This window comes from Lingula anatina, chromosome 5 (genome assembly GCF_051362555.1).
Source record: "Lingula anatina isolate TDL-2025a chromosome 5, LinAna3.0, whole genome shotgun sequence".
NCBI classification, from domain to species: Eukaryota; Metazoa; Brachiopoda; class Lingulata; order Lingulida; family Lingulidae; genus Lingula; species Lingula anatina.
In genome coordinates, this window is record NC_141771.1 from 6,897,751 (window position 1) to 6,911,127 (window position 13,377).

Here is a 13,377-nt window from a genome sequence, read left to right on the forward strand (position 1 = left end):
TTGACCTCTTTATTTACCCACTAGCCTGCGCTGCCAGACACTAGAACAGGGGGGACCTGGAGCTGTACATGTCAGCTCATGGAATGTTCATTAAAAAATAAACAATTAAACCGAGTCCCTGTTTACATGAAGTACGACAGTAAATATCAGTAGATGCCGCGAGTTATCGAGCATTAACGGTTTCATTTATGGGTACTGGTAGTCTGCCTATAGGCCTAAAAGCAGACATTTCTGTATTGCTGAAGTGGAATATTTCGTTTGCAGACTTTCGTTATTCCCATTCTTTATTTTTGTCACGCCTACTGTACAGAATATTGACTTAATTTTGGACTTTGTGGTTCTTTGGAATAGGTTTGCCAACATCAAGGCTACCCATGCATCGATGGATGCTGCACAATTTGCTACATTGTAGCGAAGACAACATATGCAAAATGTGCGACTGAAAGGTGCAAAGTTAATGTAAATGTCCCTTTCTTTAAAGGCTAATATTGCACGAGTCTTTTTGCGTTTTGAAACTAAAGCTGTTCTTCTTATTAAATGCCCACTACAATAACCCCGCAGACGTTATAAATAACTCAGCAATCACGTGACTCATTGTGAGGTTGCACATGCGGGGAGCGAGAGAAAACCGAGAATTAGGCTACAGATTTCGCCGATTATAACTTCGCCGGGATATATCGCCGTTTGCCACCAGGTGGGTTCGGTAGTACACTAATTCAACACTTAAATTTCGTAATGGCTCGTACGTAGTTAACGTAGAAATGTCGAAATCAGGCAAAAATACCTCGGTGCTTTCGTGACATCTTTTGCATTACCAAAATGGCGGACTTGCGTTATACGCCAGTTCAGGTTGCGCAGAAACATTGATTAATTAGCCGAATTTCGCGCATTGCAATAGAACGCTGCAGTAGTGATTAGATAAATTGATAGCTTAACTAGCTGTGTATTAAATCTCAGAACGCTCTCTAAATCAGAAAGACGCTGATGAGTCGAATTCTGTGCAGTAATTTTAAAGGGCTGGAGGTCAGCGAGTAGAAGGTCGGACGAGCTTGTCGGCTTTAATAGGTGCACACTTGGGTTGTTCGCTTGTCGAGTTCTTTTACGGGCGCGACAGCACACGTAGAAGAGATACTTATCCCATTTCTCTTTTGGAATTTAAAGATGGACCTGTCATGCTCATTTTAATACAGTAAAACTCAAAAAGATATCACATTGATGCTGGGGTAGAATTCAATTAATTAGGGCAGGCGCAGACCTCGACGTATCTACATCATATGTCAGTCGCGAATAGGGTCTGGAGAGTGTTGCATCGACTTTGGAATATTTCGGTATTAAAGTTTTTGTTTGTTAACCTACAAGGGCATTGTCTTATGAAAAACAGCGTGAGGAGGGCCGTTTTAGACCTATTTTGATCATGAGCTAGGCTTACCATTTTAATCAGAAAGACGCTGTATCGATTTTAAATTAATTTTCTTGAAATCAGTAGGCCTGTTCGTGTCTTTGTAGGCTTTATCATAAATTGGCAGTACATCGTTAAATTTCCACATAATATTTTATACCTATTTGTAGCTCCTTTGGGATGGTAATTAATTTGAAAATCCAATTCGCGAAAGTGCGTAGGCTTATAGGCCTACTAAGTGGTTAAGATACTCGCTGTTTTTAACCACATACGCAATTTTAGCGTATTAAGCTCTACTGTTTCAGTTGCCAATTTACTTTTATTTCACAGAATTAATTTTAATTCAGCCACTTCTGGCACATTAGGTAACCCTTCACGTTTCAGTGTCAATTGCATTTGATCCGATCAGTGCTGATCAGTTTAAATCTGCATTCTAAATCTTGTATACATAGTATTTTGCTGAAGAAGAAAAAAATCGGTACTATTTTACATGACTCTTTTTTACTTTAACATTTTTGTCGTATTCTGTATGATGATTGACCTGAAGTAATATTTATTTCCCAGCTTTCTCAAGTTAAATATCTGAATGCGCATTATTTATGACGAATGAGTTTCATGATCTATTCACGACCGAAGTGATACATATTCCTGAAGAAATATGATGGGTTATCAGGCGTGTATTGATATCATACTATAACATACAAATGAAATACTTCGAAGAAAAAAAAATCATTTAGTGAATCTAACTGTTAGAATTGAAAGTGATTGTGAAATGGAATCTGTTAATGAAAGTAAATCTGATTTTGCAAGTGAATCTGATTGTTAAACTGATACGTAAACATTGCTACATGTATGAGTAGACATGGTTTACTACTTATTTGGCGTGGATTTTGGGAATAAATACTAAAAGAACTAGCTCGTTACTAGCATTCCCGATTTCAGGGACGTCTAATCCTTATAAATGATATTGGTATAAAGTTTTATCCCCTAGTAAATCAGCCATTTCAAAATATATCAGTATATCAAATTTTAAGTTGTGCGACTTGTCTTCGATTAAAGAATTTGCTTTAATTTTCTTGAATACTTATCTTGATATATTTTGTTTTTAATTGTTAAAGTATATCATCTGTTTTAGTCTGAATTTTGAAAGCGTTATTTAACTTGGATCAATTTAATACTTATTTAGGACCTTATTGTATTCCTTTTTTTCATGTTGGCTTTGTATTTTTGTCAGAAAATATCTGTCTTCATAAATATTAAACTGAAAGTTTGTCAGGAAAGCAGGAAATTCAAGTATTTTACGGTTGGAATTCATGCTTATAGTGAGTTATGATTCACCTGACACGAAACCGAAGTCGAGGAAAAAATATCAGAATTAAGAAGTTGTTTTACTACTACTGCTGCGGGGATTTCGACTTTGCCCAGAAAATCGAAATATTTTACTGTAAAATCCTACGTAAACATCGATAGGCGCAATATTTGAACTCCAAACAATATATTAAAAAGCACTTGGTATTTCTTTAAATAATGTAGATATTTTGATTGTTTTTATTATTTATTTATATATATATATTTTTACTATTTTATGTAGCTTTTTTTTGCGATCTAGGCTTTTCAAAAATCTGGAACAAAAAAGAGAAAAAAATGCAGAAGAATGTGGCGAGTCCAGAATGAATCTTAATAAGTTTTAGCTTGATTTTCATGTTTTAAAGGTTTTGTGTAATATTCGAATTAAATATTCTGGCTGTTTTTATGACAGAGGGCCTATAGGGCATTAATGTAGACAGATATATTTGAGGAAGTTAAACGGTTTAAATAAGTATCATGTTCAAAGTCATGTGTCGTCTGTGTAAATGTGCATGAATATTTATTGAAGTTACTGTTATTTCTTAAACAAACATCCATAGACAATATCGCTCAGATAATTGGAAGCTATGTGTGTTAGTTTGCGGTATAGACCCTCGAACTTACGTGGAGGACCTTGCTTACGTCACAACGCCTAATTCTCACCAGCTGTCACACGTGTTTTTAAGCTGCTTTGCCTTCCATCAGTTTAATTTTTACAGTACAAAAAAAAAAAAATATATATATATATATATATATATATATTACTCGTAGTGCTGCCTTAATTGCCAAATAGATGGGATCAGTTTTACACCGTAATTTTACACCTGAGTAGCACATGAACTAAAAATGGTCATTTTCAGATCAGAATAAATTGGTTAAAATCCAACTACAACTACAAACTATTGAACTCAAATATCACCCACTCATTTTGTGTTAAAAACAAGCCCAATATTTCGTTTTAGATTACTATTACTGATTTATGCTGGGGTCGCAGAGGGCATTACAGATTTTGGTCTAATATCTACATATTTTATTTGCCCAACCGTTTCCTGATCAAACCGGGTATGCACACAATGGCCAGGTAATAGAAAACAGATCATTAGGCATGGTGCGGTAGTTCGGGCGGATATTTTCTGTTTTATCCAGGTAATAAGACATGCTTAATTTGAAGTACACGAATTTGTTAAAATTGGGTTATACTCGCCGTGTTAAGTACCCGAGTATCGTGGTAACGACAGAGGCCTGCTGCTCATAGATGTGAGCTTGCAGTGACCTTTGAAAAAGTCGTCTTGAACCGTGACGGGATTTTTAAAGTAGCCAACCCTTTTTTAAACAATTTAAAATAATATGTAAAATGAGAGTGCAGCGATTAATGCGGCCACTGGACTTCTTGCTCTTGCTGGTCGGTACACAAAAATGAACTGACCCTTAAAGGCAACTTTACGTCGATAGTTTGAGGATGAAAATAATGTTTTTGAGATGGCTATGTAGTGTACGTGAGATAAGGCCATGTCAGTAATGGCGAACTACGTCTTTATTACTAAGTGTAAAAACAGCTGTCTTGTAATAATCTAAATACCCACAATGTTTTGTTATTTTATGTCGAAGGCTCATAAATGATGAATCAAAATAATTACGATTTTGTGATAGATCTCTCATCATAAATACGTCATAAATCAAAATAATTACGATTTTGTGATAGATCTCTCATCATAAATACGTCATAAATGTCAATCAAATACCGCATTTCAATTCATTGAGGCATTTCTGTCCGAAATGAGAGAAATTAAACTCAGCTGCTCAAGTCTACGCTTCTTTCAGATACAACCGCGGTAGCCAGCTATATATTAGGACATCATCGATGTTTGCAATATGTCAATGGACATTTGCCAAGAACACGTCATCTATACTATATTAATCCCAAGGGCAATACTTTTAGCCCCGATTGTGTGATAGTGTAAAACCCCTAAACCACCGGGAACTCTTACGCCACAAAAGTTTCATGGAAAAATTCCGGTAGCAAGATTCAGAATGTTTAAAAGCCCTTTAAACTAATGTTTTATCTCATTTAAAAAAAGCTAGTAAAGACTTAATTTCTCTCTCTGTTTTCTTTACTGTGTCTTGTGGCTCATTGCATCAAAACGGCGTCTTTCCTTGTTTTACAAATGAAAAATAAATAAATAAATAAATAAATAAATAAATAAATAAATAAAATGGCTTCACTGATATTACTGAGGGTCATTTTACAGTAGCTATTTCAACTGTTGGCTTTTAACTGTAGGCCTATTTTACGGTATGTCATTTGGCAGATAGGCGTCTTGACGTAAAAAGATTTGTAGTTACGATATGTTTTCCGCATCATCTACTTACTGGGATTGTGCGACTTTTTTGATGCATATGCAAATACAGACACATGTTGCTTGTACGAAATGTATGTGCTGTAAAGTAGCATCTTCTACATAATTGCATTGATTGTCAAATCTGAGATGCTTTCTTTGTTAAATTCCACTTCTACAAATATTCCTAGCTCAATTCTTCTCTCTATCAGGCTTCAGCTGAATGATGACGTCATTTTTGCTCATAAATTCTCGCTGGACAGAAATGTGCTTAGAATTAGCAGAGAATTATCTGTGAATATTTAGCCAAATTTCCCTGCGGCCCTGGTAGAGGGTAATAGTAGCTCTAATTCAAATCAGTGACGTAAGCCGAGCAACTCGTTGATACGTAATCTGATATTTTTTCCATTTGTTTATGTATCCTAGGGGATAGAGAAAGCATTGCATATAATAAGCAGCTATTTTAATAATAATGGGCTGAGTAAATTTGTGAAGAAATCAGTAGTAACGTTAATATGAATATGCGGAGTTCTTGTCCGCAAGTATTTCGAGTGATTTAGAAATTGTAATACGTTGTGCTGTCGTGACTAGCCATATTACCGGTGTAAAAAAAAGAAGGTTTGAAAAACAGAAAGTCCGTCCTGTGTTAGATTCATATATATGGGTTAAAGTTAGCGTGACGTAACTGGATCGTAATCTACGATGGATAAGACAAATCAATGGGAATCTGCCCACGGCTGTTTCACAGGTGTCTCTCTCTCTTTCTTGCATGACACCGGCGTCATTTGTTTCGGTGTAAACACGAAGTGAGGTAATGGTCATGTGACCAGGGTTTGCACTGACTGATGTCGGCACAAGGTCAGCGTTAACACGTTGTTTACAGCCTGGGCCAGACTATTATCAGCTGGAGTCTTCTCTCAGTTTCGTAAAATGTCTCTTAACTTATCAAGATAGAAAAGATTATAAAACCATATATAACGTATATACTTATGTTGTTATATCTGAGCGTCATAGTGTTGGCTAATTTAAAATCGTGACAGTTAATATGATAGTTAATATGATATATAAAAAGCTGCATGCTTTATTTTTACATTTAAATTTTAATAAACCAAACCTATCAGAGAACAGTATGCAAAAAAAAAAAATCTTTTCTCCAGAGAAATGAGGACGCCACACTGCTGAATATAACTGCGTGCTAGGCTTAGTGCTACCTATAGGTAGAAAATGTGGTCTGTTTCACAAAACGGCTATAGCACCAAAGTTGGACTTCACTTTTAGACCCCCAAAAATTAGCATACTTTACTGTAGTCAATTTTTTAAAAAGTAGCTATAGGTCTGAAACATGGGCTATGCCATTCTCGTTATAAAACAAACGCAATACTCCATTTTATTGGACTACTACGGATTAATCTTGTATCAACGTGGACTGAAATAAGTCTAAAAGTTAAAACCAGGTTACGGGCTGTACCCCTTTCGTGACACAAGCCCTCGTTATGGAGGCTCCAGGCTAATGCGGACAAAAATGTTAGGCCTACATGCCCTCGCCGTGTACTACATGGCTGTCTAATAACCCCTGTCACGCTGTGGTAAAAACCAAGCCAGGTTGCCCAATGTTATGATTGTGGTGAACCGCAGTATCAAGTAGTTGTGAAGCTTGCGGTTTTTGTGTCAACAGAAAAGGTCGGCAGCGCGCGGTTAAAAAGAGCACTTTTAAAGTGGCGGCTGCTGGCTTTTTGTGTTAGAAAGGTTGGGGTGGTCGTTAGTGTAAGGGTTTTTATATTCATTGTGAGATTATTTTTAATATATATTTACATTTATAAATATGTGATGACATATTATAATAGGCTTAATGTTGTCATTATGTTAAATGAATAGTTAAAGTGATCTTATGAATTCTTTATATCGGTCATTCAAAACTCATTCTTAACACTAATGTCGCTCTTTGCGTTAATTCCTTCATTACCTCTGCTGAGTTTGTTACTTCGTTACCTCGGGGTATCTTTATTTAAGGCCATATTTCCTTGACCTGTTGAACTCTGTCGATTCATAGTTCATACCATTTTATGCAGTGTATTCTTTTTGACATTGAGGGGTCTATAATATGGTTGTCTTACAAGTATTTAATTCAAACTGTTGTATATTGTAGCATGCACCGGACCACGCGCCTGAAGATCACTGAGTTGAACCCGCATCTGATGTGTGCACTCTGCGGGGGGTATCTCACAGATGCCGCCACCGTCGTCGAGTGTCTCCATTCTTGTGAGTATTGGAAATTTGCGATTTACATAGTAGTATACCTTTAACACCGTGGAGAGGAGCGGTTTTGGAGAGGGGAGAGGAGCGACAGTCGTTGCTTTCCAAGCCGTTTTTAAACAGTATAGAAATACCCTTTCAAACGTAGTAATTGACGATTTAATCTTGGGCGTAAGAAAGAAAAAAAAGTTTCATAGTCCAAGTTATAATTAATATTTTGAAATATGGATAAGAGGGGGAAAGGAAAGGTCAAGAGCGGATTCTGGGTTAGTGAAGTTCAGTGAGATTCTCGCTTCTTTGTTCACCAGGGGCAACTGTTGCACAAAATAACTTTAAGCCAGAAAATTGGCCCAAATTTTTAGATCGTAATTGTGGTCTGCTTTCATCCAGGATGGATCCGTAGTAAGCCAAGTGAAGAAAATATTACTTTGGCTTTTATGACTAGGAAGACATGGGCGATGTTTCAATTTATTTTATATTTATTTGGAATACTGTGGATTAATCTTGGACTGAATTACAAAACTAATAACTTAAGGACCGATTTTCTCGCTAAATTTCATTGTGAAACAGCCCCGGTCTATTTAATATCTCATGGTTTACTATAGACAGCGTGGAACACTGAAGACACTTTTTAGCGGTGTTTGTATTTTTATATTATGTAACAAAAGATAATATGATCGAGGAAGAATGGTTGTTTTTGTCAAACTATAATTTAATTTTCATAAATCATGAAGTAAAGAGGTTTTCTTTCAGTTTGCAAGACCTGTATTGTTCGATACATGGAAACCAGTAAATTTTGTCCCATATGTGACGTCATGGTGCATAAGACGAAGCCGCTCACGAATGTCAGGTATGTATCAAACTTTGTTGTCATGTGTTTCTCCTTGTCGTTAAGGTTCTTCCTCTTCTTTTTGCACTTCCTGTCTTTTTCCCCCCTCTTCGACCACCTGTTTTCCTAATCTGTGTTGCCTTTTTATTGTCTTTTTTATCTTGAAAAGCATCCAGAGAGCGTTAACTTTCGCCAAGGACTTTACCTGTACTACGTAATAGATGATTGACATTGCATTTGCGTAGAAACTTTCGAGAACGTTTCAAAACAGACGCAAGACGTAATTATTAGGCACGATACCAAAGGCACGATACCAAAATCTTAATTTTATAAATGAAAACGTGTCTTGTGACCATGTAAAAAAATAACCTGTGTTTTATGTATAGGCTGGACAAAACGCTACAAGATCTGGTCTACAAGTTGGTCCCAGGACTCTTTAAAAGTGAGTAATTTTTAGCGTATCCTTCTTTAAAAGCCAACAGCACTACTCTATTCACTGACTGTTTATAATTTAAGAAAATAATAAGTAAATGTTTATTAATGTCCTTTAATTCCTGGTGTACGTGTAAAATATTTCCTTTGTTGTGTTTATGGTTTTAGTTAATACCTTCGTTGGTTTTTTATTTACTTACTTATAACATGGTAATTATTCCTATCTATAAAAACTTGAGTCACAGTTACTGCGCTCTATATTATGTTTTTTTGTCAACTTCGAGTCAAATTTTTTCTAGACAGACACCAGAATATTTTTACATTGAGCGTTACAGTTTTCAGTATCGCACCAGTTTGAAAGATCGGCATACTCAGGCTTATGCGTCATAGAATCACCTACTACACAGAGCTTCCGTGCTCCACAAGACCAGTAAATCAGATTTATTTTGATTAGTACATTGGTGGATCCTCTACCAGGGCCGCAGTTTATATTATGTGTGCATTTTCTTTGACGCGAACAGTGCAGAAATAACGGTCAATTTAACCAGAGACATACCTGTGAACACGTAGTGAAAAATCAACCTGTGGCCCTGGTAGAGTGTAACAGTAGGGCACGTGAAATATAGTAAAACCCCGGAACTGAATGACATGTTGGGACCAGTCAAACTGGAACGATACAGAAAACTGTGCCGCTACATGTGAAGAGGGCCCTAGAGTGGAACAGCTCTGGTTTCAATCGGTGATTTAAGAAATTACTGTGGTAACAAGTCACATGTGTGTTATATCTTTTGATTGTTTTTTCTGTAGATGAAATGAAGAGGCGCCGAGAATTTTATTCTGCAAATCCTGACTTAGGTAAGTGGCGCATGATCCGCATCTCCTGCCATTGCATATATATATATATATATATATATATATATATTTGCATATATATATATATATATATATATATATATATATATATATCAATAGGTCTTTGTGATAATAAAGGCTTTCTGCGATAATTCAGGTTACTAGGCGAAATGTTTAATTACGTGAAATCGTATTGACAATCTTTTAAAAAGGGACAGGACAGTCTTCTAGTAGCTTCTGATTTGCTGCTACTGTTTTCAAATTTTTACTGAAACAAATGGGATATTCATAGTAATATAAACAAATATGTTACAAAATTTTAGTAATAATCAGCATTTTGTTCAAAATATCAGATTTCCAGGGTCATCTAAAAGCATCAAGATGGCATTGATAATTATGGTATTTCGATGAAAAACGTCCCTGCCACTTCTGCTTGTAAAATTATTTTGTTTACCAATTTATTGTGATTTTTCCCCCAAGTTTTCGACTCTTCATTGGAAGCCAGAGGAGAGGTGGCACCCGAAGATCGACTGATCTATACAGACGATGATAAGATAAGTTTGTCTCTGGAATATAGTGCCAAGTAAGTAGCCATGAAACAACAACAGCAACATAATATCTTTTCTTGAAAACGTGGTCTTCTATAGAGATTTATTCACGCTTTGTGATATTTATGCCCACATAGTGACATTTATATGCACGCATGGGGGTGTTTATGCAGATATCTTGTACAAAGGTGGAAATGATGGGTGGGTCACATTTGCCTGTTAGATATCGGCTTAATAAACAATGGTAGCATCTCACACAGGGTTCCCACACTTGGATCGATCCATCTGGATCGACCTTACTTACTGGGGTTTCACGCTAAATTGCTATCAGCTCAAGAGGCTTAAATGTCTGTCTCGCCTACCGAATCAGCTAGGGGTAAAGATGATTACCACCTAACAGTTTTACTAGGCGAGACAGACGTTTAAACCGGTCAGTTTGATAGCAATTTAGTGAGGCTCCCCAGGGAGATAGATCGATCCAAATTCCTTTGGGAATGGTCCCTAAAAGTGCATTCCCAGAGATTTAGATCGATCCATTCGGATCGACCTAACTCCCTGGGGGTTCACGCTAAATTGCAGTCAGCCGAGTGCGCACGGTAGTTAATTACCCCCTTACAGCTTTTAGTAGGCGGGACAGACGCTTAAGCCGACTAAGCTGACAGTAATCTAGTGAGACTCCCCACAGGGATAGATCGATCTAAAATTTGTTGGAATGGGGTCTAAGACTCAGTAATCTTATTCAATTTGTTACATAGAATATACAGTAAGGGATCCGAAATGCGAAGGCTTGTTTTATTATTTCATTTGTTTTTTTTTAAATAGATTTTATTTAAATTTATTTACCCTTTGATAATTACAGATATGACACTTATTATATTTCTGATATTCTGGCAATGTAAATATTACATTTGATGTTCAATTAGTTACCATAAGGCTTTTTTTCTGATCACTTCATGGTATCTCTACTTTGAATGTTATGCTTCGCTTACTCCAACAGCGGGAGACCAAACAGAGCGACTCAAGTGAAAAGCAAACGCCAGCCGAGGGCTGATGTGAGCGATGATAACGCCAGCAGAGAGAGCCTTACCCCAGACTTCAACGGAAACAATGAAAATGATTCCTCGGAGAAAAAGGGAAAGTTAGAGGTATGATATGAAGATGATAAGAAAATGTACTTAGCTTCATAACAATTTTCACATTGTAAAAATTGTATGATTGTACAATCCGATTTTGTAGATGTGAAATGTGAATGTTGAAAATACTTTTCAATTACACATAGGATAGTAAGGTGTATTATTATATTAGTAAGAAGGTTGGCCCTCACATTAAATCTGTGAGGGTCTGAACAATTATACGATTTTGGGCTTCTTCTAATCACACATGGCTGTTGCTTTTGTTTTTTGTAGAAACACGAAAGAAGATATCTTCTATGTCCGGCTGGTTTTACTGTATCTCACCTGAAAAAATTCATACAGATGAAGTACGACCTGCCACTAAAATTCCAGGTAATGTAAAGACTTAGAATTGTGAAGTCAGTAACTCAATCTTGGGTGGTGATGATATATTTTATTTTTTAAATTTTGAGCAGTTCCTTTGAAACATGCAACCACTGCCCTGTGCTGCAAAGTTTGATCCATGGGGTGGGCGGGGGAGGACCCCTGTTTTCAAAGCAAAATGTAACATATAATCCCCAAAACAGGAGAAACGATACACAGCGAATTCTAAAATCATCTTATTATGTACCATATCATCATTTATTTATTGATTTTCGTGGGGGGAGGGGGGGTGGGTGGGAGGGGAAGTAGGTGTTAAAAGCGACTATGGTTCCTACAGCTATAGTATAATATTTTGAATCCTTCAGTGTCTTGCTTTAGCTTTTTATCATAAGTTAGAGTGAACGTTCCTCTACTTCTCTTTCTCAGATCCAAATCTTCCATTCCGATGAGCCACTGAGTAATGACTACACCCTGATGGACGTGGCCTATATCCACGCCTGGAGGCGGGTAAGTACGCAGACAGGGGGTACTCAAACGAGTGTTGCAAATGACACACTGGCAAATGTCTTTTTGACAAAAGAAGTACAGTCATAAGTAAAATGAGTTTATGGATATTATTCATAGATAAAATTGCTTTGTAGATGTAATTGATTGTAGATGTAATTTGAAAATCGAACCGTTTCACACTTAGATGAAAAATTATGTGATAACAGTGGCGCACAAGTACACTTGCAGACTACGTTATCACAAAATAATTTAATATTGACTTATTAAATTCCAGCGAGGCCCTTTGCGGTTGTACTACACCATATACGAAGCACTTTTTCCAAAGCGGTCGTCTGAGCACATAGAAGAAAAAGACCTCCACGTGTTGGAGCAGGGTGTTACATCAGACCTCAGCGAGAAGCAAAATAAGGACTCGGAGCCAAATAAAAAGAACTTTAAAAATGATTCCAGTTTAAAAAGCTCGCCTAGTACTGAGGGTGAATCTTACTCTCAAAATGCTTCGGTTTGCACGGAAAACAAATCAACGGATCTTAAGGAGAACGGCACGAATGGTGGCTTGAATAATAACAGAGATTTAAAAGACTCGAGCGTGGTTGCAAGTAATGCTAAGAGCAGTGGTGCTACTAATGTCACGTCTCAAAACTTAGCGTCGGTTTCAAATGCTGGAACGCCGTCAAATGAGCCCAGTGTAAATGGAAGTAAAGAAAGTGAAATGGACGTATTAAAAGGAGTCACCTATACCAAGGAGGATTCTTCAAAATTGACATTAGGAAATTCTCCAAAGGATTAACACACACACACAAACACACACTGTTTAAAAAGAGAGACATCTGCCCAAGTATAAAAAACAGCAACATATCTACTGTCTTTTTCCATCATGTCGCATATAGAAATCTTACGATATTCAAAGTTAAACGTTATAATATGGATACAATGTCGCATGAATAAAACGTTTCAAAGATCAAATCTGGCAATTTAGAGCGTTGTGCAATGTTAAAAGAGAGTTGTTGTTGATGGGTGTTGGTACTTTGTGAACTGTATATCTGAACTCTGGGGGAAGATCCTTTTACCGGTAGCTCGTCCTGTAATTAGGGCATATCATCAATTTGTAATAACAATGGCTATCATCAAACAAATCCATTTTTTGTAAAGGCCAACAAAAGAGATGTACATGTATGTGAGATAATGAAGTGTAACGCAAAAATTTTCATATTACATCAAATTAACTATCATTTAAATATGCCATGGCCAATTAACGGGAACGGGAATAATACAGATGTCAACTTTGAAGTGCATCTTTTCTTAAAATTTTATAATATTTGTCTGTGAACCACGAGAATTAAAGACATTAATGTCATATGAAATGGAAAATATCAGC

General features: G+C 36.6%; 1 protein-coding gene across 1 annotated transcript; it reads left to right on the forward strand.

The window, feature by feature from the left end:
- Positions 1–574: 574 nt before the first annotated feature.
- Positions 575–12,965, forward strand: LOC106157368 (polycomb complex protein BMI-1-B-like). The gene is made up of 10 exons (XM_087013878.1): positions 575–694; positions 7,229–7,341; positions 8,089–8,185; positions 8,551–8,606; positions 9,404–9,451; positions 9,929–10,031; positions 10,994–11,141; positions 11,403–11,501; positions 11,919–11,999; positions 12,274–12,965. Exons 2-10 carry the CDS (start codon positions 7,230–7,232, stop codon positions 12,787–12,789), a joined length of 1,260 nt encoding a protein of 419 aa, XP_086870004.1. The 5' UTR covers positions 575–694; position 7,229; the 3' UTR covers positions 12,790–12,965.
- The last annotated feature ends 412 nt before the right edge of the window (positions 12,966–13,377 follow it).